Below are 20,349 nucleotides of genomic sequence, written 5' to 3' on the forward strand. Positions count from 1 at the left end.
GAAAAAAAATTCATTCTATTGATTTTATCAAGTATAAACAGAAACACAAAATACCTGCTCATGTGTGCATTTCTTCACTCATGCATGCTCTCACACACTCATTTCTCCCCAATACTGCTTCACAGATTCTGGTTTATGCTGCAATTTCTACAATCCTGAACCTTATGCATCCACTGCTGGCAGGTGTCTGCAGGTGTTTGCCTACAAGAAGTTCATTGACAGTTTATGCAGTAAGAGTACTTTCTAGTGAAAATTAGCTGCAAAAGCACTGCAGGCTAAGTAATGTAGGACAATGATGCTTCATATGCTGTGAATGCATAATTATTTATTATTGGTGAGGCAAAGATTCATCATTCTTCTGTGACATTTTTTCCATGGAGAAAACTAGTTATCAAATTCTGGTTTCCACAGATATTGTCAGTGTACTGGAAGGACTGCAGCTGTACCATGAGTCTCATGGACATTTAACTTCTGACAGCTGTGAATGCTTCTTTGTGAATGCAGACATTGCTCTTTGACTCAGAGTTTCTGGAAGAACTCCAAGATGCATTCTCGAGCACTGCTGCAGCCTCTCTGAGTGCATATTAGGAGAAGGTGGTCAGAAATGTCATGATTGCTAAAGTGGACAGATACTTTTATTGTTTTTACACACTTATGTATTTCAACATGGTTATAAGTAGATGAAGTGATAGCCAATGATGATTCTAATATTTATAAATGTTCAATATTTGGAGATTCATAATTATGGCAAATCATCCCACTATAATTTTACTGACATTGAGGAAATGCTGACATACACAAACACTCAAATATTTTCTTTGAGTTTTATGGAGGTTTGCATGTTCCATTCAAAATGAAATTGGACTATTTGATAAAGATGATTGATAAGATTAAGGTCAGATGTTTAAAACTGATAAAATGTTTATTATTTTATTTGTAGCTATTTATAAGTGGATGTTGGTTATTTGTGATTAATATTTTCATGAACTAAAGTGATTTATCACTTATTAAGAAAATTCATTAAATCATGGGTATCTCATTGTATGTATTAATTTGAAAAAATTTAGAAAATATGTGTCATGCCAATTTTCAATTATTTTTATAACAAATTCATGTCACAAAGGACTATGGAGTTATATCTCTAAACTTACGCATGAAATTGTTGGTATGAATCCTCCTCAAAGGAATCATTTTAGTATTTTATTATTGATTTTTCTAAGGAGATATATAATGCATGCTCTGACTCCTGCTTTATTAAATGTAAAATAATAATTAGTCAAAAATTCAAAAATAGGGGCAAACTATTATTAGAGACTTTTTTACTTTAGGAAAAATTATACTATAAATATTCAAAAAGTATTGTTTTAAGAACCTTATGTATTTGGGTTACTGTGACAATAACTTCTGGTAGTTAATAATATCTTTGATATTCTTAAAGTAGATCAATGTAAAGATGGTTTATTTATAAATATATTTCATGACCAGTTTAAGATATATTTTATTATGGTGATATTTTAAAGAGTAGTATTATGTATTAATAATTTGGAATGTATTCCTATTGTTGATTTAGAATACATTTGACATTATAGAAATGATGAATCACTTAGAAAGTGTCTTAATTGAAGCTGATCACTAAGTATTGATATACATTATTCTCACTTTTTCTTTAAACTGAGATAAAAGTTCAAAAGTGTGCATTTGAATTGACATAGTTAAGTTGAAAAAATGGATACTGAGAGTCCTTGTAATTCTCTCATAGTCTGGAGCTGCTATGTACTGTCTGTATGAATTACAGAGTATCAACTACCTTGAAACTCAGTTTTCTCATATGTAAGGAAAAACACCTCATAAAGTTACTGTAATAATTACATGGAAGAATGAGACAATGTACATAAAACAGCTACCAAATAGTAAATGAGTATATGTATGTTGTATGTATGTATACATTTTATTTACCTTTGATTTTGGATTATAAATGAAGTATAAATTGCCTGATGATGCTTATGTTAACTGTGGTTGGTAAATCACATTACAAATTGAAAAATATAGTCAAATAGATTCCTATTTTTTGCGACAAATCAATTTAGGCCTCCCTTTCTCTATATACTATAATACTTCTGAATGCTACCGTATCAATACTATAATGAAATACTTTTAAATTTAAAAGTACCTAGAAAGAAATTCATGAGTATCTTCAAATGGGTAAGTGGCAGTGTAGTCATTGATCAAAGTCTGCCTGCATAGCAGTCACTACTTATATAATATAGCAATTAAGGATGCAGATTGATTGTACAAAAAACTGTGCATACTGGTGATTCAAATCAGCTTAGTTTTTTGTTCATTGGGATATGTAACAATCAATTAAAATTGCAGCAAACATTGAAATATGTCATATGACAATAACTATGAATCTAGTGTCACTATAAAAGCTTCATTAGTTAGATGGAATATCTTTGATCATGGGATAAAAATTGCATCACGTTAGATTAAACAAAAACTGAGCTGCCGCAGATCTGTTTTTCACAGAAGGTACACCATGCACTAGTGGGCGTCGGATTGCCAATATTTATTTATATGAAGATAACTTTACGTTTTAGGATAAAGTGAATAATTTAAAATCTGCAATTTAAGAGTAATAATTATATGTTATTTTTCTTCCAAGGAGATTACATTTTAATACTTAACATTTGATTAACCAGTGTGGTAGTCTTATGGTCCATTGAAGAGAAAGAACAGTGAATTCTTTATATATAAAACCTGTGATCTACCCAGAGAGGTGTCGTCATAAATGCACATGCACAACTGATGCAAAGCCAGAGTCAAGAATGGGGTTGAGATCTCTGAGAGCCACTCTACTGCTCTGGATCAGGTGGCTTCCTACTTACTTTGGACTTAAGCTCTGAAGCAATTAATGCTGCTTTTGAAGCTATACTGATTCTTCCCACAGTGGAAATATAGGTTAATTTTATTACCAATATTTCAGATAGATTGATTAAAAACAAAGCAATCTCAAAAATTACAATAATTTGTTATACTTGGAACTGGTTACCAAGCTATTACATCTTTGTTTCAAATATATAAGTATGATTTTATTTAAACTGAGATTTATTCAGATCTTCATGGAAATTAGAGGCCCTATTTGCATTCAATAAATTCATTAATTACAATTTGCTGTCCAAACTCTGCCTACATTAATTGTGCAAAACACCACTGAACTTCCAAATAGAGCTTTTGCATTCAAATAGATGGAATGCAAGGGTTCAAGTGCAGTTATTTTACGGACTAACTTCTCTGCACAAAAAGCCTCTTCTAGAAAACTCCTGAAGCAAAATACCCATTTAGGACTTTCTTTTCCAGTTCTACTAACATCCCACTGTGTGATCTGGAGAAAAGCACTTTAGAGAGTACTTCATCATGCATAAAAAGGCACTTATCTTATAATAAAATTCTAGTGATATAAAATAATCTACCTTTCCTTCTTTATAAGGGTGTAATGAGGATGTAATAAGGAATTTTGAAATGCCTGTAAAATGCCTTGAAATCTTTAAAAGAATGGTAGAGGTCCTCAACTCAATGCAATTTAACAGAATTGAATAGAGACCCTCAACAGAATGCAAATCAGGCCTCTTGCCAAATATGAATCATAACTGTCCTTATTTATTGAGGGTGTCATAATCACAATCATTAGTTATGAGTGCAGCTGTTCATATTGATTGAATTTCCAAGGTATCCCAGAAACTGCACAAGAAACACAGCTTCAGTGTTCCAGGGATTTATATTCCAAAACTGCACAGTTCAATATGGTAGCCATTTGCCACATGTGGCTATTTAAATTTAAATAAATTAAACTTTTAAAAATTAAAATTGTATTTCCTGTATTTACCAGTCACATTTCAATTACTCAGTAGTAATATGTGGTCAATGGCTATCATATTAGACAAAACAGGTATAGATCACTTCCATCATCACAGAACGTTCTATTGGAGAGTACTCTTGCAGAGGCTTGACAAACATATGCTACAAGAGATACTATTCAAGCATACAATTTATGCAATAGTATTTTTATTTATTTTATACCATTTATTTTAACTAGAGAATGCAGGTGGTTTATCAGAAAGTCAAAATATCTCTGAAATCACCCAACCATCCTGATATGAATCAACTAATTGTTTTATATCAAACATAATAGTGTTTAACACAATATAGGTACTAAAAAAAATGTGTTGAATGAATAAACTCGTAAATGGGTATTTCTTGTGTATACAAAGAATTTTTTGGAGCTCATTTTTCTCACTGTTAAGGGGGTAACAAACACAATAAAATGCTGTTCTCAATAAGGCATGATAATCTAGTTCAGAAAAAAAGAAAACTTTAAGCAGTTACTTGAACACTATGCTACAGCAAGTGCTAGATAATGCAAGAGAATGTTCAGATAATCAAATCTTTAATGTTGGTTAGAGGGGACAGGGAAGGTTTTTTTTTTTTTTTAAGACCTATTATAATATTTTAATTTATAAATATTCACATTTTATATTGAAAAGTCTTCATTGTCTTAGCAAAATCAGAAAAAGTGCTATAATAAAATGCTGTCATTAAAAAAATAGTAAACAAACAAAAAAAAACACCTTGATTTTCTAGTTAAGCCTTTGCCTGATACTGTTGAAATTATATCATTTTGGGTTGTGTATGATATCATCCAAACATAAAGATATAAACTTTGTGTGCTAAAACGTGACTGACAACAACAGGACCGTTAAGATTTCACTTTAAGCTCACACTGTACAGGGACTAAAGTAGAGAAGGGAAAACAGAAGTTTCATAGATCTTTCTTAGGAAGAAACGCTTCAAAACCAGCCAGCAACAGCTGCTGAAACTTACATAGCATTTACTAAGTGCCTGCACATTTCACCTTAGCCCTATGAGGTAGGTTCTGCTATCATGGAAGTTGTTTTTTTTTTTTTTTTTTTGATGAAGAAAGTATCTACAGTGAATTCTCTAGAACAGTAGATAAAAGAATGGTAGAGGAAGTGAAAAGTCAGTTATTTGAAAGGGCAGCACAAACCAAAGTTTTGGAGTTGGGAGAAAAGCAGATTTATTTTGAAGGGATAAAAGGATTATGGGAGTCTCCTGTTGAATGAAGGATTCCAGATGATAAAAGTTGAATAATGTAAGGTTAATTTAGATATTCTCATGCAAGCCATGATCCATCTTAAAGTATCGTGAGGAAACTATGTTTTAGGATGATTAATTGTTTTTCTCGGAAAAACCAGGAAGAATACAGAAAATCTAGGCATAACATAATGCTTGTTTGGACTTGTTTCCTAGAAATGACTAGAGATATTTGAGAAGGAAGAACTCATGAATTCCAAGAGACAGATCATAGCTCCAGGAGGAAGATACACAGAAAATCTTATCTGGCTCTGTAATGGAACTGCTTCTTTTCCACAGGAATGTGCGTATTTCAGTGAGTGAATATAAGCCAGAAGGCAGCAGGCTTTGTTCTAACGGGGCCAGATATTAGTTTGTATATTTTAAATGTGTCACAATTACACACTCACTCATCTTCCTGTAGACAGCAGCGAAGATCTGCTGCTGACAATTTCAAGTATAATTACTTATCTTCTCTAAAGAACCATTTTGATATTTCCCTTCACCCATCAGAGTATCAAATAAAGCTAATGTTGCCAGTACACAGCATGGTTCTGTATAGTGAAGATAACAGAAGCTAGCTTCTATTAATTACAATTCTATTAATTAATATTGACAGCTAGAATTGAATGTCACATATAAGAGCTATGAAGAGAAACCATCTTAGCCAATTAATTTTCTCTCATATTTTTAGAAAGATATTCAGTGCCTCCATTGATAGCAATGTGTCATAAAAAATAAAATAGTTTTGAGTACTATAGGACAGAAATTAATTTGGTAAAATCATCTTCAACTCTTCATCACTTCCCATATCATTCTTCCAAATATTATCCTTATTTCTGAAGTACATATTTTTTCTTTTTAATTTTTTATTGGGAATGTGAATTGAAATGTTCTGATAGTTAAAAATGTATATATATGGTGAAAAATAAATTTCCATTCTACTCAAGATTTCCCAGTCTTCCAAGAGGCAATGGCTATTGCTGGATTTCTGTATCGTTCCAGAAAACTCTTTTCTCCCTCTCCCTCTGTCTCTCTCTCTGTCTCTGTCTCTGTCTCTCTCTCTCTCTCAGTTTCGACAAGGTACATAGATGATGCTATCTATACTATTAATAATGACAGAACTGTGTTCCTATATACACTGTTATTACAGGAAGAAAGGTCTTCCAAGGTATAGATTGATGTGTACCACTTTTCATGTAGTCAGACTTGTAGGCCATTCTTAGTCATTTACAAATGCAAGCATCTGTTACAAGGAATATCTTCTTATATATCATTTTGTATACTTAACTTCCGTACACCTGTAGGCTACTTTCTAAAAATATGATTGTTCAAAAGATATATCCATTTTAAATTTTGGTAGATATTTCCAAGTGGTCCTCCAAAGAGTATGTTTTAATACCTAATTCTGGCAAAAAAAAAAAAAAAAAAAAAAAAAAATCAGAGGGTATTTACAAGGAACTATATGAGACAGGAAGAAAATTGTCTATTTTTAGCACCTCTTTCTTTTATGCCTCTGAGAGCGTATTCCTAAGACTGTAAATAGCTAAGCCTATAAGTGAATAAATAATCTTGGTAAAATTAGTTTAGCCAGCCATTTCGGATTTGACAAATATCACTGCATGATATATTTAACTGCTGTAATTCTAAAAGTATCAAACTAATCAAAAACATATGCTATACAGTTAGTTAGTTTAGCAATTGCATAGAGAAACAATCATAAATGCTGACTCATGTTTTCACCTCCAGGAGAAACTTTTCTCCTTTCAGAGGTATGTGGTATATGTAATTTCAATTTCAAAGACATTAAAAATATAACTTAAATCTGAAAAATTTTTCATTTGTTAAATAAGATAATATAGTCTTCTTAGCCATTACCATAATGCAAGTAATCTATTCAAGCTAATTTGGGAGGAGTCTGGAATCTAGCATTAGAATTCTGCAATCCTAACTCACCAGTCAGGCTGACAACAACAAAATACGAGGTCTATTGGCTTTAGATCTCAATGATGTTGATTTGTACTCATAAAATCTCATACTTATTACCAGAGAACTTCCTTGTTTACAATCTCTGTTAGAGTGCTGCATGAGGGACTATAATTCCTGACTAAGCATTTTACTATTCTGAAGAACCCACACAGTAAATGTAATAAATGTAATATGTAATATGATAAATGTTATATGTAAACATATAACATAAATGTAATATGTAATAAATAATGTAATATGTATGTAATATGATGTAATATGATGAGTAAATGTAATATGATGAGATATTTTAAGAAATGCTTTTAACATAAGGATTCCTCCAGAGTCCGTAAGGCACTGAAACAATAATTCCAGGTAATAATAAATATGAATTCACAAAAATGTGTGGTCAGTTTCAAGTGACAAATATGCTAATCGGTGGTTTGAATTTAAATTTTAATAGGCAGGTATCAAATTATGTCCATAATTTGCACTAATTATTGACAAATATATTACCACATATGAAATGTATTTATAATGACACTAGATCATGAGCTAATTATGACATGCATAAATATATTCATAAACATTCAAAGATTCTCAGCTTTTCACACCCACCTCAATCAAATAATGTTTAATTTAGTGTCAATGACCTTAAATCTGGAGAGGTGTATTTGATCAGACATTTAATTTTCTAGTTCCTAAGTGTGTTTATGTAATCATATGCGTGCATTTAAGTGTTGTGTGGTAGCATGTATACATATCATATGACTCTATATTGTTGAATATAGATTAAAACATGAATATGTCTGTTCCTTTAGATAAAAATCTTGCTCAAATTTGATCAGTTACATGACTTATTTATTTCTTTTCTATACAATAGTCAACACTCAAGGCAAATAGGAATCTACACACTAATAAATGAGGCTCTTCCTTATTTCTATGATGTTTTCCTTCCCCATTCTTCTGTTCTTATCTCTTCATGTCTCAGTATTTTCTCAAAATTCCCTTTCCTGCAGAGTAGCTTATAGAGACACCTAGTGGTAAACTAACGGCGGCTTCTCAGGCCATCCTTAATATTGAGTTAATGGCAGAAAGTTGTCATTTATTTATTTGAACCACAAGAGGTAAACTGGGATATTTTTAGTGTCGGTGTTTCTAACAAAATTATTACCTACGTTAATTGCAAACATGTTTAGTGTTTCTTAGCTCAACAAAATGTATTTTAATTAGGATAATAAAGTAAAAATAAGACAAAAACAAAAATTAAACTAAAATTTGTTATTAAATCCAATTGTGAAGATTTAGGAAAGTAATAGAAGAATGAACTAAAATAACTATGTTTCAGTTATCTTTAGTAGTCCAGTAATTAGATAAGCTATTTTATACCCTTTGAGAACTTCTACAGAGGTTATGAACATTGAAAAAAATGTGTCTGTGATAGAACTGAACATTTATATTCCAAAAGTTTCTAACTGTAATTAATATGTAATTTGAAAATTATGACACTTTAAAACTTTCATTTTGAAAATATAAAAGCATTTATTTAAAATAAATGTTCTAAAATGTTAGAAGATATTGACTAAATAAAAAAATACAGCAACAAGCCTTTTTTGGGTGAAGTTTAAGTTACCTGTTTATATAATGTACCTGTAGCAAGTGGCTATCATTCCTAGGCCAAATGTTTCTAAATTTAACAGGAAGTTCTATTATAATATTTTCTTTTTAATTATATGATATTACCGATTGCTTTTTTTCCTCACTTACACTTACCCCAAATTTAAGCAAAATAAACAGAATTGTTTCCAAGCCAAGTATGAATGACCTTACTAAAAAAATATTTGCAGAATAGATTCAGGAGAAATTTCAAGATATGTTGCAAAACCTCAGGAGACTGCAAAATTCACCACCTCTAGAAAACTCTTTCTAACTCAACATAGATGTGGAAAGATATGTTAGTGGCTATATGTATATACATATATATCAGAATTTATATTAATTTTGTATTTAATCAGGATATTATAACCACAATATTACCAAGAAAGACACAGTATCAACTATGTTTAAGACGACTCCAAAAGATACTATATAATTAATTCCAAAATTAAATGGATAAAATACATTTAAGTGGTAAAACCACCCAGTTATCAAAGGAACAGGCACATGTGCACTCAGCCTGCATTGGGCCACTTATAACAGTCAACTTTTTTTCTATACCTGGGATGGACTGCAGCTCAAATATTACAAACACTGGAAATATGCCTTATGAATGTAAAGACCCTTTTTGGGGGGAGGGAGGTGTCTGGTTGCATGGAAAGAGCCAGGAATACTTACTGTAGAGATGACGCTAGTGGAGTTTAGCAGGTGACTCTTCAAGAAACTTGCTTTCTACCGTTACTGCATTTATTTAGGGATTTCCAGCTTTCTAGTACACACCAAATACGTTCACAATCTCTCTGAAAGTCGTTCACATTCCCTTGTATCGCCCAAACATACTTATAAAACGTAATTCTTAAGAAAAAAAAAAATAGCGCCCTTGTTTGCAGCTAGGATGAACCACTCCCTCTTCCAGGGTCCTTTACAGTAAGTACAAGAGACAGCAGCACAGGCTGTGTTAGTCTAAATGGGAGGTGGAAGGCAGACGGTCAGCCCAGGGCTGGAATCCTCTGTCCCTGACAACCAACAAGCCTGACACTGTCGGGGTTATTTCCACCCCTCCCTTCTTCAATCCGAGGATTGCAACGTCCCACGCTAGAGTTACGCACATGGTCCAAGAGTCCTCTGTCTCCCACGAATGTCACATCCAAGGGTGGGGGGCGCTCCGCTTGCGCCGCCGGGGCCCAGGGGCGCCTTCGCTCTCGGCTGCCATCTATCGGCCACGGAGCGCCCGCTTCGCCCCGGGCCCATCATGTCTGCTGCAGTTTGGCTCGCACCGGTGGCGCGACAATAAACAAGTGCACTGCATGGGGCCCTGCGCCCGCGCCGAAGCAGATGTCTCAGAGACCCCTGCGCTGCTTACCGCGTAGCCACCTCCTCACCGCCGGGGAGGGAAGACGCGACTTTCTCTTAAGTTTTTCTGAGCCGCCGGACTGCCGGGACACGCCACAGGCTTAGAACAACGTTGTTCCTGCCCCCCACCTCCCCGCGGACCCCCAAGGATGTCGGAGATAGAGAATCCCAAATAATGACGATCGTGCGCCGCATCAAGAGAAGGAATAGAGGAAAAGCCCCTGCAAACACCGAGAGCGATGAAACAGCCAAGAGGATGCGGGAACCTTACATGTACTAATTAGGGGTTGCGGCGGCGGGCTTGGCAAGGGTGCAGCGGCGGCGGGATCCCAGTGCGGTGGTCTCCGCTGCGTGGGGGCGGCGGAGGACGGCGCAGGAGCCGCAGCCGCCGTGGGAGCAGCCGAGGGGCCGGTGCCACCTTCGCTCGCCCCCTCACTACCATGTACAGTGTGCGCTGCAAGAAGAAGGCGGGCGATGTATGCACACCCCTGCGCCCCGCTCCCTCTGGCTCGTCCCCGGGCGTGCGCCACTGACCAGGGGGGAATGTGGTGAAGACGGCGAGGAGAGTCGAGGGGGGAGGGGAGGGCCGGCCCGCGCGAACCCAGGCCCGAGGGTGCGAGGAGCCGGAGGCGGCTGGAGTGGGTGGCGGCCGCCGCTAGCTTGGAGAAAGTTGGCCCCTATACAGATGGCAACTGTAAGTACCCGCCTGGGGGGTGCGGCGAAGGATGCCGGGGACCCAGCGATCGCGCGGTGGCGGGGCTGGGAGCGAGTGAGCATGAGTGTGAGCGGGTGCGAGCGCGCGGCGAGGCTGACCGTCACGTTGGCTGGGCCGGCGGGCAGCCTGCTCCGCGTCTCCCTCCTCGGGCTCCACGCCTCCTCCCCCTCCAACAGCTCCTTCCCCGCCCCGCGCGGCTCCAGCTCCCGGCCCCTAATGCGAGGCGCCGCGACCGCCGGTCCTCCGCCGCCCCCTCCCCCCTCCCTTCCCGGCTCGCCGCTCGCGATCGCCCCCCTCTCCCCCACTCCCACCCCGCTGCCGGCTCCGACTACCACGGAGAGCGCGGGGGAGAGCCGGTTGGGGAGCCCCGGAACCCGCGGTCGCCACCACGGCGGCGGCCCGGGGGTGGCGGCGTCCGGGCGCCTCTTTTCTCCAGCCGCTCGGATCTCAGCGCTCGCCCTCCCTCGGCTTCCGAACCCCGATGCACACCCCAAAGAGGTATTTTTTGTGAGAGTGGCTATGATGAGTGGGCCTTGGAGATGTGAGACGGGGTAAGTCGGCCGTTTACTTTGCAAAAGAGGCTCCAGTGTGTGTGTCTGTGTGCGTGGCGGCCGGGTGGCTTTCTTTCCCTCTCCGCCCTCCCCCCCCCCCCCCCCCCGCTTTCCCTTCCTTTGCTTCGGGGCGGGATGGGGGAGGGGGAGCCTCGCGTCCTGGAACTCCGGGCGCTTCTGCCTGGGCCGCTGTGGGAGCAGCTGTGCCCGGAACCGCGGTTCCGGCCTGGGTGCTGGGCTTCAGCCTGCCCGGCCCCACGTTGCTTAATGCAGGGATGTTCAGGGAGACGATCCAGGGTTTAAATTCTTTGGGGGAAAACAAATAGTTACCCCGCCCCCGCCCTCCATTAAAAAAAAAAAATCTGAGAATCTGAGAATGTGCCGCGTACCCGCGAATTTACATCGGAGGTGCGTTTCCCAGTCAGAATGTCAGCCTTCCCAGGCTCATTCAACTTTATTTTTTCAAATTTTGGGGCTCCTTTGATGGCAAGGAGGAGGGGAAAGGGAGTGGGGTGAGAGGAAGCTCCTCGACCCTGGCTATCCAGAACTGAATTAAAGTTGTAAACGCTCGAGTTTAATATTGGCTGGACACATTTTGCGATGGGCTGTCAGAGGGGCGGCAGGTGAATGGGGGCGGGGAAGCACTGGGAGGGAGGGGGAGGGGACCCAACCCCACTTGAATGGATGTGCAGATTTGATCCCGCGGAGAACGGAAATTTCAAGGTAAACGTTTTGCTTTCATAGAGGGTGTTTTTGCCGCTTTTAAGCCGGGAGGTGTTTGTCGTTGCTTTGGGAGGTCGGAGATACTTGCGACGTTTATACACTGTGGGTTCCCATTCGTCTCGACACGTCTGGGTGGCCACACGTGAATGATTCGCAGGCACACTTGCACATGTGCGTGAGAATGCAGGGGCTGTTAATAACGCGGGCTGGAGTCGGCTTGAGGATGAAGATCGAGGTCTCCAGTCTTGAACCCGTGACTCAGAAACGTCTTGGCTTTAGTGTGAGGTTGCGATTCGGCATCAGACTTCGATGGTGGTGAAGCAGAGGCAAGGCTGACCAGAGAAAAGGCATTGGTTCTCCGAGCCCAGCATTTCTACTAAATATTCCCACCCCCCCTTCCCCCAACCAACGCAACACGCACTCACACACACTCACACACTCGCTCCATTTATGTCCTTTCCTTTATGAGTGCTGCTGTCGACTCGAAGTAGGAAGTCGAAGGAAGCCTTTAAGGGGACAAAAAGAAAGCCAGAACGAAAAGGGAGAGGGGCTCAGATTGATTCCTTGGGGAGATGAAATTCGGATATTAAAGCACTGGCGTGTGTCACTTGCTGTTCTCCCTCCCTTACACCCTTCTATTTTGCCTCTTAATCAGCCCAAGTCCCCTTTCTCGGGGGGGGGGGGGAAGGGGGGGCAGGGGGAGTAAAGCACTGACAATTAAATGTAATAAGCAACTCCAAAGATGGGGATGCTGGCGAGGTGGTAGTTCACTCCAAATCTTGCAAATTCGGTAGGGTTAGTTTTGCATACCGTGGCAAACAGACGCGGAGCCCGAGGTTGGAGAGGCTTTGGCGCTGGTCCTTGGTTTACTTTTAGCTGGTTCCCGGTAAGCAGTAGGAACGTCCTAAACTCCAGGTATTGAGAGGTGTTCCGGGATTGCGGATGCTTTCGCAGAGTTCTTTGTAATCCGTCGTGCAGAACTATTTCAGTGGCTTAAAGATGCGGTTTAGTAGCGTCGCTGACATGATCAATGAGGAGAAGTGGACGCAGGGCGCTCTCAGGGAAGAGAGCTGCTAAGTGGCACCGTGCATGCAATTAGGACGCTGATGTGCTTAATAGCGTGATAGTGAAGTCCACCATCAAAGCGAACGCGCTCTCCTTTTTCTCCATACTCAAAGCTCCTGAAGAAAATTGGTGACTTAAGAGCTTCTTCTGGGTCCTTTTGATGCATTATCTTGCATCCTTTTTGCCTCTGGAAAGCATTCTTTAGGTTCCCACTCTGGCATTTCCAGCGATGGTTTTAAAATAGCCAAAGTATTGTGGCTCCTGGCTTTTCTGTGAAAATGGGAGACCTTCACTGTGAACTGTTACCTGAAGAGGTTCAGAAGGAAAGGCAGAGGGACTGGGTATAGGTGAGGTGGGGAACCTTGTAAAATGGTGCTTCCTTTCTTTTAAATTAGAGCCATGAAACTGAACTGACAGCCATTTTATGTATATTTATGGATTGGTTTAAAAGTGGGGGGGGGGCAGCCGGGAAGAATACTAAAATGGGACTTTGCCTAACCTGCCCTTATCTTGTAAAGAGCAGCATGTTCCTATTGTCATTAGGAAATGAAATCAACCTTTAAATCAAAATGAATGTCAGATTTTAATAAAGTCTGGAGAATTTCGAGGTACCAAGGACGGTGGAGGGGGAGGGGAGGTTCATTCTTATCCCCTCCTTCTGGATTTCAGAGAAGTAGTATTAGGAAAGAGAGAGACTTTCTGATTGATCCCTTAAATTTTTGTCATATTCTGTTGTTTCCTTTTTTCCTCTCTCCCTTGCAGGAGATAAAATGCACACTTGCTGCCCCCCACTAACTTTGGAACAGGACCTTCACAGAAAAATGCAGAGCTGGATGCTGCAGACTCTAGCTTTTGCTCTAACATCTCTCGTCCTTTCGTGTGCAGAAACCATCGATTATTATGGGGAAATCTGTGACAATGCATGTCCTTGTGAGGAAAAGGATGGCATTTTAACTGTGAGCTGTGAAAACCGGGGGATCATCAGCCTCTCTGAAATTAGCCCTCCCCGTTTCCCAATCTACCACCTCTTGTTGTCTGGAAACCTTTTGAACCGTCTCTATCCCAATGAGTTTGTCAATTACACTGGGGCTTCAATTTTGCATCTGGGTAGCAATGTTATCCAGGATATTGAGACTGGGGCTTTCCACGGGCTGCGGGGTTTAAGGAGATTGCATCTGAACAATAATAAACTGGAACTTCTGCGTGATGATACCTTCCTTGGCTTGGAGGGCCTGGAGTACCTACAGGTCGACTACAATTACATCAGTGTCATTGAACCCAATGCTTTTGGGAAACTGCATTTGTTGCAGGTGCTTATCCTCAATGACAATCTCTTGTCCAGTTTACCCAACAACCTTTTCCGTTTTGTGCCCTTAACGCACTTGGACCTGCGGGGGAACCGGCTGAAACTTCTACCCTACGTGGGGTTGTTGCAGCATATGGACAAAGTTGTGGAGTTACAGCTGGAGGAAAACCCCTGGAATTGCTCCTGTGAGTTGATCTCTCTGAAGGATTGGTTAGACAGCATCTCCTACTCGGCCCTGGTGGGGGATGTGGTTTGTGAGACCCCCTTCCGCTTACACGGCCGGGACTTGGACGAGGTGTCCAAGCAGGAACTTTGCCCAAGGAAACTTATTTCAGACTATGAGATGAGGCCGCAGTCGCCTTTGAGCACCACGGGGTATTTACATACCACCCCGGCATCGGTGAATTCTGTGGCCACTTCTTCCTCTGCTGTTTACAAACCCCCCTTGAAGCCCCCCAAGGGGACTCGCCAACCCAACAAGCCCAGGGTGCGCCCCACCTCTCGGCAGCCCTCCAAGGACCTGGGCTATGGCAACTATGGCCCCAGCATCGCCTACCAGACCAAATCTCCGGTGCCTTTGGAGTGTCCCACCGCGTGCACTTGCAACCTGCAAATCTCCGATCTGGGCCTCAACGTCAACTGCCAGGAACGCAAGATCGAGAGCATCGCGGAGCTGCAGCCCAAGCCCTACAACCCCAAGAAGATGTATCTGACGGAGAACTACATCGCCCTGGTGCGCAGGAGCGACTTCCTGGAGGCCACCGGGCTGGACCTTCTGCATCTGGGCAACAACCGCATCTCCGTGATCCAGGACCGCGCCTTTGGGGATCTCACCAACCTGAGGCGCCTCTACCTAAATGGCAACAGGATAGAGAGGCTGAGCCCGGAGTTGTTCTATGGCCTGCAGAGCCTGCAGTATCTCTTCCTCCAGTACAATCTCATACGCGAGATTCAGTCTGGGACCTTCGATCCGGTCCCCAACCTCCAGCTGCTATTCCTGAATGACAACCTCCTGCAGACCATGCCCTCAGGCGTCTTCTCAGGCCTGACCCTCCTCAGGCTGAACCTGAGGAGTAACCACTTCACCTCCTTGCCGGTGAGTGGAGTTCTGGACCAGCTGAAGTCGCTCATCCAAATCGACCTGCACGACAACCCTTGGGATTGTACCTGCGACGTGGTGGGCATGAAACTGTGGGTCGAGCAGCTCAGAGTGGGCGTCTTGGTGGACGAGGTCATCTGCAAGGCGCCCAAGAAGTTCGCTGAGATGGATATGCGCTTCATTAGGTCGGAGCTGCTGTGCCCAGACTACTCTGACATGGAGGTTTCCACGCCCACGCCCTCCTCCATCCAGGTCCCCGCGAGGACCAGCGCGGTGACCCCCGCCGTGCGGTTGAACAGCACCGGGGCCCCCGCGGGCTTGGGCGCGGGCGGAGGCGCGTCCTCGGTGCCCTTGTCCGTGTTAATCCTCAGCCTGCTGCTGGTTTTCATCATGTCGGTCTTCGTGGCCGCCGGGCTCTTCGTGCTAGTCATGAAGCGCAGGAAGAAGAAGCAGAGCGACCACACCAGCACCAACAATTCCGACGTGAGCTCCTTCAACATGCAGTACAGCGTGTACGGCGGCGGCGGCGGCGGCGGCGGCGGCGCTGGAGGCCACCCGCACGCGCACGTGCACCACCGCGGGCCGGCGCTGCCCAAGGTGAAGACGCCCGCAGGCCACGTGTACGAGTACATCCCCCATCCGCTGGGCCACATGTGCAAAAACCCCATCTACCGCTCCCGAGAGGGCAACTCCGTGGAGGATTACAAAGACCTGCACGAGCTCAAGGTCACCTATAGCAGCAACCATCACCTGCAGCCGCCTCCGCCGCCGCCGCCGCCGCAGCAGCAGCAGCAGCAGCAACAGCCCCCGCCGCAGCTGCAGCTGCAGCCGGGGGAGGAGGAGAGGCGGGAAAGCCACCACTTGCGGAGCCCCGCCTACAGCGTCAGCACCATCGAGCCCCGGGAGGACCTACTGTCGCCGGTGCAGGACGCCGACCGCTTTTACAGGGGCATTTTGGAACCAGACAAACACTGCTCCACCGCCCCCGCCGGCAGTAGCCTCCCGGAATATCCCAAATTCCCGTGCAGCCCCGCTGCTTACACTTTCTCCCCCAATTATGACCTGAGACGCCCCCATCAGTATTTGCACCCGGGGGCAGGGGACAGCAGGCTGCGGGAACCGGTGCTCTACAGTCCCCCCAGTGCTGTCTTTGTAGAACCCAACAGGAACGAATATCTGGAGTTAAAAGCAAAACTAAACGTTGAGCCGGACTACCTCGAAGTGCTGGAAAAACAGACCACATTTAGCCAGTTCTAAAGGCAGAGAAACTCCCTTGGAGCTTTTGCGTTTAAAACCGACAAGCAAGCAGACACACACCGCAAACACATTTGATTAATTGTGTTGTTTCAACGTTTAGGGTGAAGTGCCTTGGCACGAGATTCTCAGCTTCGGCGGAAGATACTGAAAGGGTGTGCAATTTCCTTTTAATATTACACGTGGGGAAACATTTGTGTAAACTGGGCACATCACTTTCTCTTCTTGCGTGTGGAGGAGACGAAGAGTAGGGCTTTACTGAGGGCAATTTGCTTCGCGAGTGACTTGTTAAGGGTCTCAGTAATTTTTGTAGTGGTTGGAAGTGTTAAGAATGGTGGGAGATGGTGGCGCATAGATTCTATTCTTCCTCTTTTGCTCCCTTCTCCCTCCCCTTCTCCCCCTTTGAGCCATGGGTGGGTCTAAGTGGCTTTTGTGGAGAGATTAGCACACCCCAACTTTAATAGAAGGTTTGTTCTCTCTCTCTCTCTCTCTCTTTCTCTCTCCCCACCCCCCTTTCTGCTTCCTCTCTTTCTCTGCCTCCCTGCCTTTTCCTCCTCTCTCATTCCTTTCCTTTCTTTTTAAAGGATGTGTTTGTATACATTCTGGACATTTGAATTAAAAGAACAAACGTATTGTGATCTTGAAAAGATCACCATAGATGTGGACAAATCATTAAAATTACAGAGTTATATGATCCATAATTGATTAGTCAAAATAACTTATTGATGAAATATACAAATATTTTATTGTAGCACCTATTTTTATATGCACATTTAGCATTTCTCTTTCCTTCAGTATTTAGCCTATGATTTTCACAGAGGTGTCACACTATATCAGGAGCTGCATTTCCAAAACTGAAGTGATATCAGGAAGGCATTTAAAATCATTAAAATATGGAGAACTTAATGGCAGAATCTTAAAAGTCAATGCAACCCACCCAATTGGATCTGTAATTTAAAACAAACAAACAAACAAACATTGTATCCCAATGTATAAAAGAAAAAGATTTAGGGCAATTAATTGGGCCATTCCAGTGAGAATCATGTGCAAGTTTCTGGTTTTGTTAGAGAAGATTTAAAAGTATTTTTATTAGTCAACCAAAATGATGTATTGATCTGACTACTATTGTAGCCGATTTTTGATTGTTTAACCAAACCCAGTTGCATTTGTACAGATCCACGTGTACTGGCACCTCAGAAGACCAAATGATGGACTGTACAAATCTCTATACAATGTCTTTATCCCTCTGGGCAGCAAGCAATGATGATAGCCACAAACAGGATATCTGTAAGATGGGGCTACTGTTGTTACAGTCTCATGTATCCCAGCACATGTAATTTTTTAAATAGTTTCTGAATAAACACTTGATAACTATGTCACATATGAGGGACTGAAGTAATGATTACTTAAGGTGCAAAAGAAACAGCTACGTGTGATTGACTGAATCACCATGATTAATAATTTAAGACATAGTAGCTAACTTCTATTCCTGAAAGAAAAAAAATTGTTCCCTAAATTATCAAATATATATAATTACACCTTTGTTGGTTCAGGGAAATATGTTTATCTAAATGTGTCATTTAATGTGTTTATTAATGAAATTTCAACTGTATACTTCTTTTCCTTACTGAAGTATTCATCTAACATGTGGAGCATGGTAAGTAATGTATTGCACATTGATTTTGTATTTTGTCGTGCCAGTATTATTTATTCGGTCTACAATTTTTCATAGTTTAACTTGTGTCAAACTACCTTCAACAATTACGATGGGTACTTTATCTCAAGTTGATCTATATCCTAAATGTTCAAAATGTTTGGTGAGTATAAGCTGTTCATCTCTGAGTAAGGTTGGCCAGTGAATTAGATAATACTTATGGGTAGGAAACTTTTGAATTCATCGAAACGTAAAGAGCCATGTGCTTTATTCGTGTTGGTGGATCTCCCCATAATCTCACCTGGAATGTGTACAACATCAAGGGCTGTTCATGAACTTTATGTTTAAGGAATATTTTCCGTGGCATTCTGCCACAAAGAGGCAGCATTCATCCGTGAGTAAACTGACAGTAACTACTTGAATTCAGATTGAACGGGTGGTAGCATTTCCCTAAGGGGTTAAAAAATAATTAGTAATGCTACATTGGCCAAGTGAAGTAAACTATCCCCATTCTGTGTAACGTTTTCCCTTGCAAATTTTTTTTTCAAAGGGGAAAGGAATAAACTTAATGCCATGATATTATCATAAAAAAATGTATCTCCTGCTCTCCATCTACCTCCTCCATATTAGATCCAGCATTGTAAGATAAATATAAATACTAGCATTTGACATCATAGTTGGGGTTGTGGTTAATTTTTTCTTCACAGTGGGAGTTATTTTTCTTCAAAAAATGTCAAAATCGCTTTCACAATATTATTATATATAGATATGGCAGTGTTGTATGATTTATAAAATATTAATACAAAGTGGAATCCTCCATATAACTAAGATTTTAGTTCTTAATTGATGCATTAAAAGTAAGAGGTAAGAATTACATGAAGTCAAAAATGTAGTTCTGGACAATATAAGTAGTTTCCAGAGAAAGTTTGTTGATGTATTTTTCAAAGATTTACAAAATAATATTATTATTTCCAAACCAGCACTATTTCACATAATCTTGTTACATATACACTCACTGTAGGTGGTTCATTTCTACCTCTACTCTTAGTAAGGTATCCAGTATTTTTTTAGTCTCAAAAAATAACAATTATATGATTTATGGAAAGAAATTACTTCTAATTTTTAAATTATACTCTTCCCATCTGTATTAAGAGGATAAAAGTAAACTTATCCTTGCCCTAATAAACTTGAAGAAATTTTAACATGTAGAATCATGAAACTGTATAGAATAATGAATTACTTTTCTCCTTATACATGGTTTCCTGCCAATACATTAGCATATACAACAGAACATAATTTGTGTGGTTTTGAATATTTGGATTTTGGTTTTTCAGGTATACTGAGTAAATAATTAAATTGGGTATATCAGTGGTATATGACTGGATTAAGGAACCCTGCAAATTCTCTCCATAGAATTTTGGAGAACAACAATATGTAATGTTTCAGGCATCAATTAAAATTTGGATGCAAACTAAGCTTACTCTTTGTGCTTGTTCTATTTGATATGTTGCATAATCTCATACAAATATATCTCCAGGTAGAGATTACAAAATTTTATTTTTATCTATATATATGATTATACTGTAAATATTTAGTTATCTCAGAGAAAGTAAATATATTCCATGTAAATGTAGATAACTTGTATGCTGATATTCAAAATAATTTACAGCTAAGCTAATGATTGGAGTTATGAATTAATCAATTTTAGCATTAATATCAGACTCAGAACACATCTTTTGTTTAGGCAACCGTATCACCCCTACTTATGTGAAGTGGAAATTTTTGGTAAATGTTCTGGGTATCCAGCTCTGTCCCTTACCACTGTTCCCTCAACCTCAATAGGAAAATCAAACTAGT

The 20,349-nt window shown here is 40.9% G+C and overlaps 1 protein-coding gene and 1 long non-coding RNA gene across 4 annotated transcripts in view; one reads left to right on the top strand and one right to left on the bottom strand.

Moving 5' to 3' along the window:
• LOC132413911 (uncharacterized) overlaps window positions 1-10,422 on the bottom strand; it is a 195,853-nt gene extending 185,431 nt beyond the window's left edge. Inside the window, exon 1 of the long non-coding RNA XR_009516846.1 lies at window positions 9,451-10,422. This is a non-coding gene — a long non-coding RNA (uncharacterized lncRNA). The remainder of the gene's footprint in view (window positions 1-9,450) is intronic.
• A 264-nt stretch (window positions 10,423-10,686) lies between these two features.
• On the top strand, window positions 10,687-20,001 carry SLITRK5 (SLIT and NTRK like family member 5). 3 transcript variants are annotated; one of them, XM_059996186.1, is made up of 2 exons: window positions 10,687-10,819; window positions 13,942-20,001. In XM_059996186.1, the coding sequence occupies exon 2, from the start codon at window positions 13,950-13,952 to the stop codon at window positions 16,839-16,841; it is 2,892 nt and encodes a 963-aa protein (XP_059852169.1). In that variant the 5' UTR covers window positions 10,687-10,819; window positions 13,942-13,949; the 3' UTR covers window positions 16,842-20,001. The 3 variants fall into 3 exon arrangements, with proteins under 3 accessions (XP_059852169.1, XP_059852170.1, XP_059852168.1); XM_059996187.1 differs by having other exon boundaries at window positions 10,765-10,819; window positions 13,986-20,001; XM_059996185.1 differs by lacking the exon at window positions 10,687-10,819 and adding an exon at window positions 11,356-11,391.
• Window positions 20,002-20,349: the final 348 nt, after the last annotated feature.

Source organism: Delphinus delphis, chromosome 18 (genome assembly GCF_949987515.2).
Source record: "Delphinus delphis chromosome 18, mDelDel1.2, whole genome shotgun sequence".
Lineage (NCBI taxonomy): Eukaryota > Metazoa > Chordata > Mammalia > Artiodactyla > Delphinidae > Delphinus > Delphinus delphis.